The sequence below is a fragment of the Populus euphratica genome, unplaced genomic scaffold, assembly GCF_000495115.2.
Source record: "Populus euphratica unplaced genomic scaffold, PopEup_1.0 scaffold46.1, whole genome shotgun sequence".
NCBI classification, from domain to species: Eukaryota; Viridiplantae; Streptophyta; class Magnoliopsida; order Malpighiales; family Salicaceae; genus Populus; species Populus euphratica.
The window spans coordinates 329251-351261 of NW_011499852.1; the positions used below are offsets into that span (position 1 = coordinate 329251).

The window sequence follows — 22011 nt, forward strand, 5'->3', positions numbered from 1 at the left end:
CAAATAAGGCTAATAATTATTTTTATATCAGATTTAATTATTATTTTTAACAACAAATATAATTCGGTTTTGTAAAATTGACATTCAATAAATCATGGAATGATATTTAAAATTATGAACATATGAGACAATGCAAAATGAAAGAAATATTAAGAAAATAGATGGAAATGCAATATGAGAGAAAAACAAAATTGATTATGGATTGCATTAGTGACTCGTGGTGTTTTCCTTTTTCTTTTCTTTTTTTGTCATTTCATTTTTTTTAGTCATTAGATTTATTCTTTTTAATTTGATCTTTTCACATTAAATTAATGTATGATTGGACCTTAATGCTTTATTTTGGTTGGCTTGATATAGGGTTATAGCAATGTCAATAAATTTTTTTGATGTTGGGTTAATACTTGATTGAACAAAATAAAATTTAATTTGATTGATTCAAAATAATTGAAATTTTAGGGACTGAATTTGAAACTAAAAAAATATTCAGTTTTTTTTTTTACAATGCATGAGCATATTTTTTTATTATTTTAATTCGTAAGGTTTTGTTTTTCATTTTTGGTTCATGTTTCTTGAAGTTTTATATTATGGTTCAAAAACTTATTTTATTTACTTTTTAATCCCTAGATTTGAGAGTAAAAAGAGAGAGAGAGAATCATAAGGAAACATGAGAGGAGAGAAGAAGTGTGTCGGTTTGCTACAATTCAACCACCAAAAAAGTTGTTTTTGTTGTTGACAAGTTTCATTTAATAAGAATAGTTTTGTTATGGTTTTTTAACCCTTCATCTACGAGGAAAAGGTAAATTAAGGCTCGAGGTTTTTTTTAATTGAGTTAATTTTTCATTTTAAGGAAGATTAAAGACTAATTTAAGGATGTTAACGGATTTATTGAAGTATTTAGAATGTTTTACTTGAGTTTTTAGGTTAGAAAAGTGTTGGAAGTGGATTTTATATTAAAAGGGTTTAAAATCAATTTTCTCGCCACCTGAAATGGTTAGTTTTCATACATAAGACAACATATTGTATATTATTTCTTTTTTTAAATACATTTGCATAAAAAATATCAAACACAAGTTTTTTCTTTACTAAAACTTGCTTTTGTGATTCTAATAAGTTATTATATAAAAAATAATTATTCTAGTAAAAAAGTTGTCATAAAAAGAGATTTGTATCGATAAGGTAAAGAAAATTTTAATTAAGAAGATGTCTTCTTTCTAATCATTATTTTAGATCTTTAAAAGGTTTTCTTATATATTGATTCTAATTACTTTTAGTTTTAGGGAACAAACAACATGCCTCCAGAAGCTATATTAAAAAAACATTTATGATAAGAAAAGGAACAATTATACTCTAAAATAATTTTATTTCAATAAAATTTAAATTAGTGCTTTTCTTGTAAAAAAAATATCTTTCAATATATAATTAGATGAAAATATTTTAAAAGCTTCTCATAACATGAAATAAAATATTTTAATCTACATCCATTTCTTAACTTCTTGATAATTAACTTTAACAACTTATTTTTATATTTATTGATGCATATAATTTTTGATCAATTTTATTAAAAACACACATTAACTTTTAGTCCACTATTAAAAATTTTCTCAATACACAAAAATGCATTAACAGCATCTACGTATTTTTTTCCATTACAAAAAACCTTTTGATACAAATTATAGTGAAGCGAAAGTCATTTGACTAGTTATTGTTGTTTTTGTTAGTTATTTACTTCTTTTCTTTTATTTATTCATATTAGCATTTTAATGGGAAAATGTAATACGATTGTTAGTAGGTTCAAATTAGATAAAATTGAATAGCACGTGATATAATTAAAAAATTAAAAAAAATATATAAATAAAATAAGAGTTTTTACCATTTTATTATAAAGAAAGATTTTTTTTTTTGAGTGTATGTGGATATGAATAAAGACTAGTTAAGCCCTATGAATGTAGTATAGGCATACATTACAATTGAATAATTATTTTTTTAGACTATCAAATGGAATGATTAACCTTTAAAAATCTTGTTGATGATAAATCATAATAAATTTAGATGGTAATTGCGCAACATGGTTTGAAACCATACCAATTACTCAGCTGGAGCACAATCATGTGAACAAAGCAATGAAGGCCATAATTAATGATAAATGGGTTTGTAAACCAAATAATAATAATAATAATAATAATTTGTTTTTTATTTAGGTTATATATCGAATTGTTGTGGTTTTAGCATTTGCTCAAACAATAACACCATAGCTAGTAGGTGATAACCTTTTGTTATTGTTTGAGCCTCGATCTAATGGTTATACCTAGTAAATTTTCAATTCTAGCAAGAACGTGTTTTTAAGTTTTAGAGAATTAAAACATGGCACCACACACAATCTTATACAAACAATATTTTTATAATCAAATAGTATATTTTTTACACAACTACATATTTTTATGCAATGCACCATCTTTTCTAGTAACCGGTGACTATGCACCACTCTTTATATAAGACAAGCATCTTTTTCTTGATTAACAACTATTTCTAGTCAATGTATTATTGACATTTATCAACCTTTCCACAAATAAAAATGTTAAATATTATAACTGATGATGTATACTAACATTTTCACCAATCAATCACAATATAAGTAATAACAAATTGTTTTAATGTCTCTTAAAGATGAAATTAGACTCTATTAACAAAAAATAAGTTAATAAATAAAGCTTATGGGTCAAATACTCTTGTTATTTTCATTGTTTAGTATTTCACAGTTCACTACGAATTGTAAAGTGAATTTTTTAAAAAAATTAATTTAATTCTCAAACTTTTTTTAGTACAATTGAGCCATTTTAATTCCAAATTGGAGCCAAATTTCATATTTCTTTTGGGGTGGAGGTCAAATCAAAAGATAGAGAATTAAAGTAAAAAAAATATAAAATAGGTTGTAAGTGTGTAATTTGTTTGAAAAGTTCATTTTAGTTCCCTTGTTTTTTTAAGTTACTTGGTAACCGATACTTATAATTTTTTAAAAAATACATCTTGGTACCAAACTTAACTTTTCTCTTTTTTTATCCTTTTTTATATGAAGGAGAGAGAGAGAGAAGGGTTGCTAGATTTCAGTTTAGAGAGAGAAAGTTGTTGTTAGAGAAGATATAGGCAATCAAAACGGTCAATTTAAGTGTCAAAAGATTTCATATGATAAAAAGGATTAATATTAAGTTTTTTTTTTTTACCTTGAAAACACCTAAAAAAATAAATGTGAGCTTGGTAAGATTTTTGGTTTCAGGTTAATTTCAAGTTTTGGGCTTGACTCCAATGATGAAAAATTTCCTTTCGCCACGTGACTAGATTCCATACAACATCCTCTTCCTAAAGAAATGACGTATGCTGGTTGTTTCTTGGCATATTGTCACCGATAATGTTCTTTTTTTTTTCCCCTTGAAACTCACGCTAACCATATAAATTTTATGGTAACCCTCTTAGTGGGGTGTATTTGAGTGTCGGTCCTCATTCTTTGATTTGTATTTTTTTTCCTTAGCTTTTTTTGTAGGCTTTTTATTTTTCTTCAATTTCACCCTTCAAACTAAATTTATTAATTTTTGTTTCTTTAATTTCGGTCTAATTCTTTTTATTTCTTAATTTTCCTTTTTGTAAACTTTGAATTGTTTTCAATTTCATCCTTTAATAAAAATATTTAATTTGTTATTTTTTTTATTCAATCCTCATTTTTTTGGTAATTTCTTCTTTTAATTATTTTGTGAATTTTTCTTTTCAATTTAACCCTTCAATCCAAAATTATCCATCCTCTTATTTATTTCAAATTTAACCCTCATTCTTTTAATTTTTATTTTTTCTATTGGATCCTTTTGTATAATTAATTTTCTTTTAATTTTATCCTTTTTTTCAGGTTTAGTGTTTCTTATCAAATGCCTCGAGTCACGAGCTTTATAAGTTAACATGGATTAACATTATTATTTTTACTTATTTTCTTTTTCAATTTTATGATCTAACTTGTGGATTTAACGAGTTAATCCAAGTTAACTCACATATTTTATATGGTCTTTAATTATTCTTTATTCTGTGGATCCTTTTATGTGGTTGAATTTTTTTAAAAAAATTCATATCCTTTACTATTTAATTGGTAAAGAATTGGGTTTCGTGATTTTTTCATATATGGTATTTTAAATTAAATGGCATGGGTCATGAGTTTTTTTTTTAAAAAGGTTTCATGATTTTTTTTATTTTTCTTTCTATCAGGTTACTCGATCCTATAATCTGATATATGAATTTGGTTGGTTGACTCAGGTGGGTCCGATTTTAATCTTGGCTTGTAATAGCTATTTTTTTATCCTTTTGCATAACTGATTTTGTTTTTTAATTTTTTTTTCAACATTTGATTAGTTAAAAATTAGATCTTCTTGTCAAATGACTTAAGTCACATGTTTAATAAGTTAACATAAGTTGATATCAGTTTTTTTCCTTGAAAATTGAGCTTTTTTACTAAACTCAAGTTTGAGATTTCACAAGTTAAAATTTAAAAATTTTAAATTGGATTTAGAAAATTCGCTCGAGTTTACTTAGTTTTTAATATTATTAAATTATGGTTATTTTTTAATATTATTAAATTAACTTAATTTATTAAACTCAATCGACTTAATAATCTGAATTTTAAATTTTTTTATTTTTTTTTAAATTCTAGCATCGTCTTAATTGTTTTTTCTTATATTTTTTAAAACCTAGCATAAAACATGACATTGCATCGTGCATTAATATAAGTTCATCGGATTGCTTGGTGTGGTCGAGGAGATGCTGTGTTTTCTATTGGAGGTAGAATTGGAGGTCCACATTTCTCTGTCCCGTCCTCTCATTTGATTTATAAGTGGTTGTTCTCGATTCCTGCAAGTGAAGGACATGAATATGAAGATCATGATAACACATGGAGAAGGTGATGTATAAAAGCAACAGTCTCCCTAGCATAGTTTAAGGCATATACTTAATTTGAGTCTAGGTTTAGACTTTGCTAATTGTTTTTTTCTTTTTTGCTCTTATATGATGTGTAATTGTCATGCAGTAAGCTTTAAAATTACCCAATTTCAATCAATGAAACTTCTTTTTGGATAAAAAAAATCCTAATAAAGTCATAAGTGTAATCAAACAATACAATCAAAAACTCATAAAAAAATTCAACAATGCAAGTTTTAATAGTAAGGAATTAGTTAGGGGCTAACTTGTGAAATCCTGCAAATGATTTTAAGAATCTCTTATTGATTTGGTATATTTAGAAGAAAAAAATTCGATAATAATTTCAAAGTTAAAATTTATAAAATCAACAACTTTTATTATCTAAATTATTCTTTTAATAATATTATCATTAAATGGTTGTAAAACCAACAATTTTAATCAACCTCACGTACGTGAACATATAAATCTCAATATAAAACATATTATTTTTTTCCTTGGAAAAATTATATTTAACATCTTATAATTAATTATTTTTTTACTTTAATTTTTTTCAAATTACACTTCACATCATAGATTAACATAAATTTTTAAATAAAAAATAATCAAATCTCTCTTATGCAGAAACTCAAACATATAATAGATGATCCATCTTAGAATTAAGAGAGGTTTTCACAAACACAATTTATAAAAAATGATGGATCTCGAAAAGCACCAATAATCACCTTCATCTCTCTCCAACTCTTTTTTTTTAAAAAAAAAATATTATAAATTATGTTTTTTAAGGATTTTGAAATTTTGAATGGATTTGGTTGTTGTACATAGGATGAAGATGAAAAGGGTGTAGTCAACGTAAAGCTCGGTGGACAATTCATGTTGTATCTTCAAAATTCCTCTTGATTTCCCTAATTATCCTATTTTAATTTACCAACAAAACCCACTAAAATGAAAAAAATCCAGGAATTGTGTAAATTGATTCGAAGAATTTATTTTAATGCTTGTGCCCATTGATTGAAATCATAGAAACTATTCATAGCTGCTCTGTATAAAGGATGGGCAAGGCTCGTGCATCTTCGCCCGGCGACGGCAGTACAAAGAGAGGAGGCGCCCACTAGGGTAGAAGAGAAAGGGGTTGCTATTGCTAGGGTTTTTTAAAACTTGTGGCAAACTTATAGTTTTAACTATTTTGTTGATTTTTTTTTTGTGAGGAAGCAATATGTTATATAATTTTAAAAATCATTTTGATCCTGAATGTTTTTCAAGAATAAAAACAGGGTTAAAAATGACCTCAATGTAATTTTAATTAATTTATTTATTTTATCAAAGATAGGGATTTCATTTAAAAAAGAAGGGGGTGCTTCCGCCGGTGAAAGCAACAACTTGTGAAAAAATCTTCAGAAAAAACAAGTGTAGACAGCACAGTATTTTCAAGGAAGACCAATTCTAACAAGAGTGAAAGACAGCGACAGCAAATTAGATCCTCACCTTTGGCGAATCCGATCTACCGCCCTGCTTATACGGAGCACGGCGTGGGCTGCGGCTGCGGTGTTTAACCGCTGCGTTATTCCTCAAATGATCTTAACTTTTTCTGGACTGCTAGTGTCCAAATCCGTCTATTGACGTGCCATAGGAGTTGAAAATGTCTTTCCTGTTATTGACGTGCCATATGGACTCAAATTTCCTGCTATTTCCATTATTTACCCCATCTAATCTTTTTTTTTTTTAATAAATAAAAAACACTAAGAGTGCTATGTCTTTTACTATACACTCGGACTGATTGCAATGTGGATCGGGGATCATCTATCAACAAAAACTCTTGTTCTTTTGAAGTTGACGCGATAGGATGGAAAAATCGAATTGATTATAGAAACATGAGTTTAATTAGTTAATTTATTAATAAATAAAGAAAAATATTATTTGATTAATAGATTGACTTTAAATTATAAAACTCAAACTTGCTTAAAAAATTCTCAGGTTTCGGTCAATAGATTTTTTTGGTCAAAAAAGGCCACCTCAGTAGAAAAAATAGTAAAAAAGGGCAGTAACAAGAACCGGTCCTAGAAGCAAAATAACCCTTCCTTTGAGAAATTCAACTATTAGAGCCATTTCTTTAGGGTGATTTCGACTTCGAAAGCCATGAGCCCCATTTACATAATAGTGTAATGATCATTTTGACATTCCAAGGAAAATACCATTATATTGGTTATTGAGGTAATGCTATTTTTTTTAGGACCTCCATTAGTCATTATTAGAATAGTTAAAGACACGTTGGTTTTTTAATATTTTAAACCCAACACAATAATTAAATTATCCTTAACAAAAATAAAATTTTAAATTAACATCTAAGAGATTTTTTGGATTTCCACTTTTTAAAGCATGATAAATTGAATAAACTATCATTTGAAGCAAAAAAATTTGCACTAGCAGGTTTTTCATATTTTCATTCTAGCTTTTTAATTATAATCTAGTTAATTAAGAGTAATTTTATATTTTAATAAATATAAATAATATTTAAAAATTAAAAGTGGTTATGCGGTGTTAAACATCTCCGAATGGTATTGGGATAACTTCCATGATAGCATTGGAAGTGACACACTAAGTTTTTCCACATGATGGGATGTCTGTCGATAAAAGATCAATAATATGTCTTTGATGAACTATTTTTCTTTTCTCTCTCATTATCTCTAATTTTACACCTATCATTTCAAAAATTAAATGTGTTATATTAGTTTTTAATTGATTATTAGGCATGATGGTTTTTTTATGGTGTTATCTTGATCTCATATCTTACGTTGCAGGTTAGTTGAGTTAACTAATGCTAACTCATTTTTTTAATTGATTTTTTTTAGTTTCATATTCTATTATTTAGTTTACTTTCAAGTTTGTCTCTATTATTTTATTCAATTTTTTTTGTACAAGGTTATCTTGATTTCTTGATTGGGGTGAGAATTTGGCTTACTGACTTAAGTCAAATTTTTTTTATTCTTTTTAAAATTGATTTTTTTAACTTGTTTTTCAGCGTTTAATTTGCTAGCAATTGAGTTTTATTTTTTTTTCTATTTATTAGATATTTTATTCTCATTTAATTTTTGTTTTATTATTAAATAAGATCATTAAGATTTTTGAAAATTTTTTATAAATATCTTTTTTATAATATTAGCAAGTGTTTATTATTTTTTCATTTAGTCATTGCCATTTTCCTGTGTGTTTTTATTGTCATTAGCTATATATATATAATCACATTATTAAATTAATTAAAATTAATAAACCCATTCAAATCAATAATTGGGATTTCAAATTTTTCTGGCTTCTTTAAAAAGTTATCATTGTTTGGACATCTTTTCTTTTATCTTAGAAAAAAATTAACTTAGTTTATGGTGTAATACGGGCCACATATTTAGCCATCTACCAAGCATAATAACGACATCTCAATATGCAAACTTAATTGCGTTATGCCACGGGTCGAATTAAAAGTTTTTTTCAATTAAAAAAATACAAATATATATATATATTTTTAAATACAAATATTATCAACACATTTCTTAGCTTTTAAAAATAATTCTTATGAAGTGAAAAGTTGATGGTTGCATTTAACCAAATAAAACCAAAATTATATATGTGAATAAATGTTAGAATGAGATGTTGACATAAATAAAAAACTAACTGTAAAGCTAAGAAATTGATATAGATGAAAATAATTGATCTTGTGTTTCTAAAAGATATTTCATTTTTTTATTTAATTATATACCAATATCTTTTTTAAAAAAGATAATAGGTTAAATTCTATCAAAACAAAAGACTTTGCTAGTATAATCCTTTTTTCTTTTCTTATTAATCTATTTTTCTCAAGAAATGTTTTTCTAGAAGTATAGTTTATTTAATAAAAACTAAAGGGCGATTAGAATAAATATCCAAAACATGCTGAAATATTCGAATTAAGGATAAAGAAGAAATATATTTAATTAAATCTCTTTATCCTATTAATGCGATTTCCTTTCTTGAAAGTTTTTTATTAGAATATTTATTTTTTAAAGTAAAAAATTAGAAGAATTATAAAAGCAAATTGTCATAAAAAAATAATGTTAATGATTATGCAATGAATTTTTTGTATAAGAATAATACATTGGAACTTTTTGGAGTCTATTTATTATGTAATCATGTGATAATAAAAACCATGTATAGAAAAATAAACAAATAAAATTTAAGATAAGAAAAGAAAAGACAAATTAGAAGGGTTACATGAAAAAAAGCATTTGATAATTTTATATAAAAAACAATATATTGTCACAAAAATATAAATATAAATATAAATTGAATAATATTTAATAAAATTATATTTCTAATATATTCTTAAGTCATTTATTTTAATAAAATTTAATTAAAAAAATAAAGGTTTTAATAAACAAAGGTTAAGTGCTTAGGCCTAGCACAAAGAAAAAAGGTCACGCGTGGGGTCAATAAGGCTAAGCTCGCACTCATAGTATTTTTTTATTTTTTTATTGGAAAAGGATGCAGACAACCTTTCACCTATTCTTTTTAAAAATAAAAAATAAAAACAGACAACACATCATTTTACTATCTAGTTTTTGATGTTTGGTCAAGTTGTTAAAAAATTAGGTCGTGATTGTTTTTGCTCAAATATTTATTTTTTAGACAGTCTTATCATAAAAACACCTATTAAATATCTTTATGATAGTAATAAACCAATATATCAACTCAAAAAACTTTTAAATTTGTCTTAAAATATAAAATCAAATTGAAAAAAATTATCTCTTAACTGTGAACAACTTTTTTTGGTGAGATGAAGGGTAAAAAACACTTTATTGAAACTTTTTTCATCACATGTAACTTATTGACACGAAAACAATCTTTTTTTCATGGTGAATGTTACACCTGAACATCACGACGATTATTTAAAAATTATTCACTCGATTGAAAAAAAAAAATATTTGGCATCTTATTTTTTAGGGAAAAATAACTTTTTTAAGGAGTCGTCACCTAATATTATGGTTACTAGAAACCCTAACTAGTCAATAGAGATTCTACGGTATGAGACTGATTACGTAAAATAAAAGATATTATTACTCCTTAAGTGTCTTACTTAAGGCAGGCTGCATTGTTGGATTTGTCTAAAATTGCTAAGAATTTGTTCTTCTTTTTCCTTTTTTATTCTTCCTTTTATGTTCCTGACTCTAGCGTTAGTGAACAATTCCTACTAATATTTTCAACTCTAGCGTTGGTAAATATTGCATAAATCCAAAAAATACGATATTCCTAACTTTGGCATCAGTGAATATTTTCACAAAAAATAAATTTGAAGAAGAAATTTTCTATGTCATTTTTTTTTTGTTTATCCTTTACTATTTTTCCTTTCTAGATGGAAGTAAAAACAACATTGTACGATATATTTTCATTTAACAGTAATTGTCCACAGATTGAGTACATTTACCAAAAAATATACAAACACAAAGAAAAGATAAAACAAAATGCGAGGGACCCACAAATAAATCAACGAAGGCCTCCAAATATTTTGAAATTTTCTGTTATCGAAAAAGGGTTTGTTTGGTAAAATATCAAATTAGAATGGGCATAAAAATTATGACCAAGGTATAATGGTGTGTTTTGCCGAGCATACCCTTAGCAAACACAATTTGGGCAGGTTGGACCTAAAGTCCAAACCTGACCCACACCTTTTTTGCCTTTTTGGGCTGGATCTAGCCCAGCCAAGCCGGTCTAGTTACTGGTTTAAACGACCAATAACCTGGCTGGTATATTTTTCTTTGCAAGCGTGTGCAAGCAACTTAAGCACCCCTGTTATAGGAAGAGGGTAATTAAAAGTGAAAAGGAGGGGAGAAAATGACCAACCTGTTGTTGGACTGCTATTACCAACTTTTTGAGCGAAGATTGATGCAGGTGCTCGTTGGTGAGAAAACTAGTATTATTCTTTCTGCATTTGTTTTTTCCCCCTCTAGTGTATACACTAAGGTTTGTATTTATAGTGTCAGAGTCCCTTCATGTGTGAGAAACAATATTTCAATCAAACTCATTTTTTTTTTGAAGTTTGAATTTGATTAAGAATCAAATTTAAAAACGGACAACTATCATTATCTTAAAGACAAGGATTATCTTGAAGACAATGATATAATGACAAAAGTAGTATCATTCGTGTAAGCTGACAAATCATATTTTTCATTGAAATAAATCTTTGATATTTTCATTTTACATTTAAACCCTGTAAAATTAAATTAAAAAGCCAATGGGCTAAAATTAGGTTATAACAGTTGCCTCCTCTTTACAATGCGTATGGTGCAAATGCATTAGAAAACTTATTTTCTTTTAACTTTGTATAGTAAGTTTTGTAAATAAGAATAATTGTGAAAATCCTTCCCTTTTTCTTTGTTTCTTTTCTTTTTTTTTCTTTGTTTCTTTTTATTTTATTTTAGAAGTGATCTTATTATAATGGATGACCTACCTTGGTGGAAAAATACAAAGAAAGTGTTTCATTGTAATGAGTGACCTACCCAAGTAAAACAAGAAAGAGCCCAAGTAAAACAAGAAAGAGTCTTATTATGACGGGTGACCTACCCAAGTAAAAAAAGAAAGGAAAATGAGGGCTCGAAAGCATACTCAAAAGGAGATAAGGGCTCAAAGATGCACTTAAAAGAATGGTCGAGGGCTCGAAGGCACGTTTGAAAGGGGGTAAGGTTAGGAAACACACTACCTTAAATGGTTGAGGGCTTGAAGGCACATTAAAAAAGAAGTGAGGGCTTGAAAAGAAGCGAGGGCTCAAAAGCACACTAAAAAATAGACGAGAGCTCAAAAGCGTGCTTGAAAGGAATCGAAGGCTCAAAGATGCGTTTGAAAAGAGACGAGGGCTCAAAGGCACACTAAAAAAAAGGTGAGGGCTTAAAGGCGCTCATGAAAGGATGTGAGGGCTCAAAAGGGTGCTTGAAAGAGGCAAAGACTCAAAGGCACACTCAAAAGGAGGCGAGGGCTCAAAAGCGCTCTCGAAAGGAGGAGGACTCAAAGGCGTGCTCAAAAGGAGGCAAGGGCTCAAAAACGCGCTCGAAAGGAAGCGAGGGTTCAAAAGCCTGCTCGAAAAGAGGTAGGGTTAGGAAACACATTATCTTGGACGGTTGAGAAAAGGTGGTGAAAAAATACAAATATTTTTTTTTACGACTTAATTCTCATGGGCAGCCTACCCAAGTTAAAATTTCTTAAATTTGAAAATTTTCCAAAAGCAATTTCAAACTTTGCCATTTTAAGGTGGCCTTTCATTTGATGGATCTCGTCAGAAATTTCTCTAGCAAATTTTGCAAAACTCGTTGTTCAATGTCTCAAAGTTTAGATGATATATATGCATCTTTACTTGATTTGAAATATAGGCCCCCATCTCTTCTTATTCTTCTTGTTTGCTTAATTGATGATGACTTATTATATTTGATTTGGGTCATCTTTGTTATTTAGCTTCTAACTTACTTGAGTTGGCCTATGTAAGTCTCTTTCTAGATTTGTTTACACAGTTTAGCCTTTATCATGTCCATCATAACCTACTTGCTTGCTAGAGATTTTTTTTCTTGTCAAATAATTTGAGAAGATCATTCATTAATCCCCGTCTCACTTTTAAAAACATTCATTTTCTCTTACTGAAAGGATCAAGCTACCTTTTATAAATGAAAATGCCCCCTTGTCTTGTTGTAGGGAATGTTCATCTGTTTTTCTAAAAGGGATTTGTTTTTCCTTCTAAACATAATATTGCCCCTTTGTACTAGTCATTATCTCTAGGTGTGCTTTGTAAACAACTTTGTCAAATAATGGTTTTTAAGTGACCATTTTCTCATTTCTTCCATTTTTAGTTTGGTGAAAGAATATTTGTCTAGAATAAATATTAAAATCTTGATCTTGCATTTTAAAAACAAAAATTATTTTTAAGTAAGTTTAAAAGCATTTGCTTTTGAAATCTTGGAACTTTTTGGTTTTTTCTTGGAAAAGAAATTATTTGCTCTTGTATTTGGTGATATAATATTTGGTGAAAGTACATCATGAGATGACTTTCTATTTCTTATGAGCTTTCAAAGTGAAGGGCTCGGAAAACAGCTCGAGATTTTGTTTGAGAAAAACTTGTTTATTTTTAAACACTTACTTTATCAGCATAAATAATAATGCATAGCTTGTTCTCAATGTCATAAGTCTAACAAAGAAGTACTCTTTGCATTTTGAGAGCATTACTTATTAATCCAAGTTGCTTGCTTACTTGATTAGAAATGACTTCTACAGGCATGTAATCTAGGCTGAGGTTTTTGGTTATGAAAGAAAAAATCATAATGCTCAAAGAGTGTTTCAAGGTTTCAAAGGCTGAGGATCATTATCAGCAGTTCGACTCTTTATGTCGTTCCTTTTTTTGGGGGTTTTTTTCCTGCTTTTCTTTTATTCATCCTTTTTTTTTTGTTGCTTTTGTAGAATATATTCATTTTATCTTAGTTATCACTCTGTCTTGTGATTTGGGCATACCCCTTAGTCATTAAGTTTCTTGGGCTTTTTTGCACTTTTGGCTTTCTTATGTTTTTTTCATCTTTTCTCATTGAAATTTTCACTTGCCCCTAGTATTGGGTGTGATTCAAGTTGGGATTTGTCATGAAAAAAAAATTATTCAGGCTGAAAAAAGACTGTAAGGGATATACTTTTTAAAATATGAAAGGAATAACAAAAATAACATTTTCTCATTTCAAACGCAAGCAGTTAAGATCAATAAGTTTTTGCCTCATCCAATGTGATGGTTTAGTCTTTGCAAAAAGATGCATTTCATGAATCTATGAGTAATGAGTTCACTACATACCATTATTCATACATTTAAAACAACATGTCTTAAGAGTCATAGTATGAGGATGATATATCATTTTCTATTCGTGCATTTGGTTAAAGTTTAGTCACCTCAATGAAGGAGTTGCTTAATTCATGTATCATTTTACAAGTAGGATGTCAAAAATATCATTTTAAATAAACATCAAATCATTTTTAAAATCAAATACAAGTTTAATTTTTTAAAACTCCAACAAGGAAACTATTTTTGGTAAAAGATATGAATGGTGCTTATGATATCGCGTGAGGCTTCATAAAGGTATTGGTGAGTTCCTAGAAGGAACCCCTTTCGGGATATTTTGGTTGTAACTCGAAGGAAAAGGACACAATTAAAGGACAAACTTATTGTTTCATTGAAATCCTTAAAAAGCAACAAAGACCTTATACTAGTAAGGTGACACATAAAATGGCTAAACATTTACCATTTATCGATTGGAATTTCTAGAATGTAAGGTGACACATAAAATGGCTAAACATTTATCATTTATCGATTGGAATTTCTAGAATCTTCCAACAGCCTCTCTTCTTTTAATTCCTCGATAGGGGCACCTTTTAATAGTCAGTTAAGGTCATATATAGATCAATATTGGCTTAGTGACATTGTAGCTTTGTCTTCAGGATGAGTGATTTCTAGATGTTTTTTTTCTTGTAGTTCTTTCTTTTATTTTTGTAACTACCTTGGATATTATAAACCTTGGTTTCTTTCCTTTCTCCAGTGAAACGTTCCTTCTCAATCGAGTCAATAATCCTTCTCATATAAATAACTTGTTCAATCCTCTTAGCTATAGCAACTAAGTCAGAAAAATATTGTGCAGACCTTTCCACGAGGTATTCAAAGTATACTGTTTTGTAAGTGTTGATAAACAAATTGACCATCTCCTTTTCCAATAAAAAAAGATTGACTTATGTAGTTGTCTCATGCTACCTTTGAGTGTATTCTTTTATGAACTCCTTGTTTTTCTTTTCCATAGCTTGCAAGCTTTACCTATCAAGGTCCACATCCATATTGAACTTATATTTCCTAATGAAGGAATCAACTACATCATTCCATTTTTTTACCTTGGTATTATCTAACCGCATATACCGAGTAAGGGCAACGTTAATTAAACTATCTTGAAAGAAGTGAATCAACAATTTCTTGTTATAAATGACTTCATCCATTTTGTTGCTGTATTCGTTGAGATGAGTTATAGGGCATTGAGTTCCTGTATATTTGATAAATTTTGGCACCTTAAACTTCTTAAGAATGACTATGTTAGGTACCGAACACATCTCGACAGCTTTCACCAGGTTATACAACTGGTTTTACTTAACTGCCCTCACCCTATCTTCTAGGGTAATCCATTTTTCCAGACCCTCATCTCCTAACATTTTGTCATTGTGAGACTCCATCAAGGTTGACTCAACGGTATGAGGGATCCTTTTTGGGTATACAGGTTGAGCTGGGAAATGTGTAATGTATTGGGGCTCAAACAAGGTTCTACTTGCCCCCAAGTTTGGTGGATTGGAGAGAGCTGTAAGTGTCGATGGAATGTTGGTTATAAATACTGGTTGGGAGGCTGTCCCTTCTCCTGACTTATATCTCAGAGCTTACTCGAGTAGGCTAGTAAGTCTAGCAACATCTTTTTTCAAACTGTCTAACTCTTTTCGGTATTGGGCTTTCAACTAAGCTTTTTCTTTGTTTTCCCTTTTGTTTTTTTTTATAGTTGAGTGTCAGAGATGTGTTTCAATGAGGGACCTATATTTCACCTGGTGTGTAGTATTATGACAGTTCATAAGTATATGTTTAAATATGCATGAATATGAATGCAACATATTGAGTATGAATTCACTTTTTATGGTAACATAATAATTGCTATTTTTTGGATATGTGGTAGATTTGAATCCGATATTTATTGCAATGCCGAAATGAGATCTGTTTAGCCTTGTTTCATCTGAACTTTCAACTATATTTTTGGTGTTTTTTTATTAGACATCTAATGTCTTTGAGTAGTGGCATCTAGTTTAGGATAGTCTCTCTCAGTCATTTGCAAGAAGTCAGACTCGAGTCTATACTCAACAATTTTTATTTTAGGAATATCGATCATTATGTTACCCAAAAACCCTGTAATATGGATGTTTGCACGTATAAGCTTATCTTAGTAAAAGTATATAGGGATTAACATAAATGATAGGTTCTAGTCATTAAATGCATTAGGGTAATTTTACTATTTAGTCTCAAAGATCTTTTGCATGCTCGGTGATCATCCTTGAAAGGTTGATATAAGGTTTATAAGTAGCGTGAGGATAGAGGTCTTGAGTAATATCAATTCGGCATATCAAGCACTATCGAGCAAACAATCATGCGAGAGTTAGATAGTTTCGTGAGCCTTACCCAGGCTAAAGCTATTGGGATGCTGTTACTCCTATACTGAGGTCTGTATTTATAGTGTCAGAGTCCATTCGCGTGTGAGCAACAATGTTTCAATCAAACTCATTTTTTTTTTTTAAGTTTGAATTTGATTAAGAATCAAATTTGAAAGCAGATAACTATCATTATCTTGAAGATAAGGATTATCTTGAAGATAATGATTATCTTAAAGATAAGGAGAGAATGATAAAAATATATTGTAATCTCTAGTTTCCGTGCAAGTTAAAAATCATATTTTTTATCGAAATAAATATTTGATCTTTTAATTTTACATTTTAAATCCCATAGAATTAAATTAAAAAACCAATCGGCTGAAATTGGGTTACAACTATGAAAATATGGTCATCCAATAACTCTTTTTTTCCATAGTTTGTTGATAACCTTTTCTTTTCCTCTTAAATCTAAGGACTATAAAAGAAGAAAAATAAAATCTTGCATCAAAAATGAAATTTTAAAAACAAAAGAGACCATGAAGGAAGAATAAAGGGATAAAAAAAAAACTTTTCATGCAAATTTGAGATTAGCCACACCGTGCTATATACTTTAATCTTCAGTTTTTTAATTATGCTTTTCTATCTTAAATTATAAGAAATTGATCATTAATTTTATCACAAAAGGTGCAATCAATAATAAATAAAATATTAAAAAATAAAATAAAATGTATTGCTCTTTTCTACCATGATCTGGGAGAGTGTGCCTTTAGTTATACGGGGATTGCTATAAATATATATAAGACAGATTGCAAGGACTAACTAACTAATTTTATTTATTCCATCGGAACTAAGTTATTATTAATTCACACACTTGCCATAACACCCAAATAAAAAATCATTATAAAGAAGCGGCACTCACAAGTCATTCCGCTGTTTGAGTTCCACTGTATCTCCAGCTCCCAGTCTTTCTCCATATACGGCACTTATCTTAATTCCTATTTGTTTCCTGGAAAACGAGGAAACAAAAATCAGAATTTTCTCTGTAAGTACCTATCTCTCTCTGTCTTGAATGTATTGAGCGCTCTGTTTCTTGAAATCCTGTTGCTTAAAGAGAGAGCAGAGCCAGAAATGCTTCATATAGATATAATTCTTTGAATTTAAGGAGTTTTTCCATTTTTTTGCTTTCTTTAAGTGAATTAAAACTTCTATCGTTGTGCATGTATTGCTAATATAGTGTTTGCTGAATTGGTATTTTGTTTCCCCTTTCAAGTTCAGGTAATTTACTTCTCGAATTGATGAAGTGGGTACTTTCTTTTTCTGTCAAACTGAGAAAAAAATCTCAAATTTTTTCCAGTGTTACTTTACTTTTTTGATTGGAAAATGATGGGAAGGGAAACATTTCAGTGAGTTATGAGTACAAAAGACTAAAAATTTTGTTCAATTTAAATCGGTGGTTTATTTCATTCTGTGTTCTGTTTTAGTTGGAAAGTGAAAGTAATTGCCTTTGTGAATCCCAGAAAAGAAAATCAGCCGTCGCTTTTTTTTTTAAAAAAAATTCTGTTTAATTGCTTAAATTTCGGAAATATTCACTCACCGATTGATGTAGATCGAATTTTTATGTACCGTGATTTTAACTCCTTTTGTTTTGTATTTCTGCTTGGTTGCTATTGGTACAAGATCTGCAACAAACTGTAATTCGGAACGTCAATAAAACCCATTTTTGTTAGCATACAAAATGTAGATGTAGTGATGGAAATTTCACACCATGGACTCCCAACCATGGTTGGATTAAAATAAATATATATTAAGGTATTGCACTTGAATCCCATGACAACTTAGATCATACTTTGCTAGCCAATTCATTTTCTTTCTTTTCATCTGCTTGGATTTGGTTTATTTAATAGGGTTATGTTACTTCAACTGCCTCATGATAACCAGGAAGTGAAGCAAAGTACATAGTTGATTGCTTTTCTTTTTTGTTTCATTTGAATGTAAACTTGTTATTTGATTAGACTTAGTGATATGAATTTTCATCTCCGTATAGAAGCTGAAAGAGTGTTATATTGCCTTCAAGTAGGACATCGGATTCAAAGTTGAAAGGAGGAGGAGCAAGCCCAGGATACTACTCTGAGGTTCACAAGAAAAGCAAAAGGCAGAAAATATAATGGGAAACACAACGCAAAAATCCCAGGAAACAGAAGTAGAAGAACCAGGACAGATACAACAAGAAGAAGATTCAAACTTTACATGTGAAATTTGCATCGAACCTATGTTAGCAATCAGGAAATTCAAGAATGGTAGCCTGTGTAAACATCCTTTCTGTTTGGACTGCGTAGCCAAATATATTGAAGTAAAAGTCGAAGAAACCACTGGCTACATTGAATGCCCTGGACTGAACTGCAAACAATTATTAGACCCTCTCTCATGCAATTGCATCATCTCAAAACCAATATTTGAGAAATGGTGTGATCATCTATGTGATTCTACTGTTTTAGGGTCTGAAAGCTGCTATTGCCCATACCAAGATTGCTCAGTCTTGGTTTTGAATGAGTGTAGGGATAAGCTAAAGAAAATAAAATGTCCTAACTGCAAGAAAAGCTTCTGTTTCCTATGCAAGATTCCATGGCATGCAGGATACCAGTGCAATGAGAGCAGACATCTAAGAGATAGGAATGACATTCTGGTTGGTGAACTGATTGAAGAGAAAAAGTGGACTAGATGTTATAATTGCGGTCACTCCGTTGAGCGAGTTAGTGGTTGCAGAGATATAAAATGCAAGTACGCTCTCCCTCCCATCCCTCCCTAACTGCATAATATTTGTGATTTAGATTTTTCATTCTTTAACCAACAAATTATATTTAACAGGAGATTATTATAGTTTGGATTATGCAACACTTTTTCCCATAACATATATATATATATGATAAAATAATGGGGAAATGACGTAGCCTATCTTTATATACTATAGTCAATGTTCAATATGTCCTTATATACTTAATTGAGCTAATTGTGTCGCTGCCAAATAAGTGTGTTTCCAATCTATTCTTCCAATGACATCTTCCGGCTAAAGCATAAGCATTAGTCACGTGATATGGATATGACTAGTATTATATCGAAAATGACGTTGAGGTCAAAAGGAGAATTACCTTAACTTGTCTTTACATTTTAGGCATAGTTTCCAATATGTCCTTAAAAATTTAATTGCTCTTAATTTGTCATTGAATATAGTGTTATTTTCAAACTGAGGCAATTAAACTTTTAAAAGCGGATTGGAGACTGCCTCTAAAATATAAGGACAAGTTGGGTTAATTCTCCCTTTTATCTCAGGGTCATTTTTTATATAATATTATTTATGTGCTTATCACGGGACTGATTCTAATAGCTTAGCTGGAAAGTGACATTGGAGAAACATATTAGAAACTCACTTATTTTGCAGGGACACAGTTGGCTCAATCAAGGATACAAGAACAGTTTGGACACTGACGCCATTATATAAGAATATGCTGGGCTATTTCCCCTAAAGTAATACAAAGCAACATTATATCATTTAAAGCTCATTAGAAGATGTAGTTATAATAGCTGAAAACATATAAGTTCTTTATATATATAAAGAAAAACTAATGATTTGATAGGTTAATTCGGTTAAACTGGATTCATGTCAAACATTAGCACACTTATTTGAGAACCGTCTCAAAGTTCTATCTAGTCCTTCTCTCAAGTATAGCCGTATTCAAAATGTGGGGTTGAAGGTTTCTTCCATTCAAAATCAGTTTAAGAGCTAGCTATGCATAGGCAGATTGTATGTCAATGTAATCTTTCAATTTAACATGTATAATTCTGATTCGTTTTGATTATTAATGCAGATGCGGGGTTAGGTTTTGCCATCAATGTGGAGGACCATTCCATTTCGGCCCTTGTAGGCACAAGCGCTTTGGAACTATTCTTTGTAATCTGTTCATTTTTGTGGTGTTATCAGCTTTATGCTACATCTTATATTTTGAAATACATTCGCGCCCCAGAAGGTAGACTCAGTTGCACAGGGCATGTATCCTGGCACGTTGAAATGCCACAAGAAAAAAACAGATAAAAAAGAAGGGGTTGTAAATGATGTTATTCTCGTACATTAAAGTAATAAACTGGTTTGTTCAATGGTTGGGTTGCCTAACATGGGTTAGTTTTGTGCCGTCCTTGAACGTCTTTTTCCTTAACTAGAAGAAGAACAAAAACGAAATTCCAGATAGCTTCTTCACTTTCAGAAAGAAAATTCATAGTCTTGGTATTTTATTTTCTTGCATTTGTGCTCAGATGCTGGGAAATTGATTGAAAGTGAAACATTTCGATGCTGGGAAATTGATTGAAATTGAAACATTTCGATATTGTATGATTCTAATCTATAAAGAAACAAAATTGGTGCAATTTAAGTGGTTTGTTTCACTCTCTGTTTCATTTGTGAATTCCCAGGCTATACAAGGTAGTAGCTTCGTGTTTTGTTTAGTGCTGGAAAGTAAGAAATTACAACCCCGTATCCCATGCATCGCCAGTTGCTGGACAGATTAGTTAGCTGATCTGATGACTAAGGGTCTTCCAACCCCGAAGTTTTTGACGCTTCGGTCCAGTCTGATCGAGGCTTCACCAGTGCTGACCAGCTTGCAGGAGGGTTATAGAGAATAATACTCGCAGATACAGTATCAGCTGCACATATTTCTTTCCTTATTTAGATAATTCAATCCTGCTTTTGTATCCCCGTAATTACTATAATTCCAGCAAGCAATCCTTAACCTCTGTTCATATCAGTATATAATATACCACGCAGCACTCTGTGCGCCTTTCTCTGCATATTTCTTTTTATTAGTTCCAGTATAACATTATTGCTTGTTTCATTGACGGAAGAGCTATAAAAATGAAGGTAGGTTCGTTTTCATTCTGAACCTATGTATCTTTCTTTTGGAGATGAAGCAAAAGGGGACATGACATTCCAAATCGATAACTTTGGCATTGTGATTGAGAAATGAATTCCTACCAAACACGGCATTAGGGTTTCCACTAGAAATTAACCAAACATGATCTCAGTCCAAGCATGGTTCATGGCTTCTTATATGGGTGAATATCAGGACTGGAGCCCGGAAACGAGTATTAATCTATTTTTCCAAGAAAAACAGACAAAGAAACATGGAAAAAGAATGTTGTGTTCAGATGATGTGTTTTTACAAATGGGAAAAATGATAAGAGTTTCTTTTAGCTTTCCAACACAAACCCTAGAACTTCCAAAATTTTCCATTTTCACCGGGGGCTTGAGAGGGCCATTTTCCCCAATTTTCCCTGCTAGCATTTTTTTTCCAGACAGAATTAACTTACTTTTTTCTTTCAATAACAACTGTAACCTCTCTCTATATATAATTTCTTGCCCTAACTCTTAATTTGCTCAAAGTGTCTTCTTTATTTGTCCTTTTGATTAGTAAAAGCTGAGATATTTTTTTTTTAATTTCAAGAAAAAGGACACAACACTCTGGAACATTAAGAAAAATGGATCCAATCTGCAACATAATACTAGAAAATAATATATTGCACAACTAAATAGTCTCCAGTTCTATGAATGCAACATAGATTTTGAGCTTATTTATTCTCACTGTCTGAAAGGAATTTCTTGTTACGTTTATGTTCATTAGCCATTTTTTTAATCTAAATTATATTTCTCATAACCCATCTACATGGGATATGGGCATTACAATCTTCCCCTATTTAAATGTGCAATATCTCATCGCACCATGATTACAGCTCATGATCAAACCCTAGATGATGTAGATAGTTTCCACTCTGAAATTCTTTAAGTCCATTACCTATTTCTTTTATCTAATTTAAATCTCT

At 30.0% G+C, this 22011-nt stretch overlaps 1 protein-coding gene across 5 annotated transcripts; it reads left to right on the forward strand.

Moving 5' to 3' along the window:
* Positions 1-17052: 17052 nt before the first annotated feature.
* Positions 17053-20720, forward strand: LOC105121714 (probable E3 ubiquitin-protein ligase RNF217). Of its 5 annotated transcripts, none has more exons than XM_011020451.1 (4): positions 17053-17188; positions 18165-18920; positions 20010-20229; positions 20606-20720. In XM_011020451.1, the coding sequence occupies exons 2-4, from the start codon at positions 18311-18313 to the stop codon at positions 20619-20621; spliced, it is 846 nt and encodes a 281-aa protein (XP_011018753.1). In that variant the 5' UTR covers positions 17053-17188; positions 18165-18310; the 3' UTR covers positions 20622-20720. The 5 variants fall into 5 exon arrangements, with proteins under 5 accessions (XP_011018753.1, XP_011018755.1, XP_011018754.1 ...); XM_011020453.1 differs by having other exon boundaries at positions 18221-18920; XM_011020452.1 differs by having other exon boundaries at positions 18224-18920.
* The last annotated feature ends 1291 nt before the right edge of the window (positions 20721-22011 follow it).

Bases quoted from the DNA above. Each gene is read 5' to 3' on its own strand.
- LOC105121714 (XM_011020451.1), top strand. From the start codon at position 18,311: ATGGGAAACACAACGCAAAAATCCCAGGAAACAGAAGTAGAAGAACCA. The intron at 18,921-20,009 runs GCAAGTACGCTC...TTATTAATGCAG, and splicing joins TGGTTGCAGAGATATAAAAT to ATGCGGGGTTAGGTTTTGCC.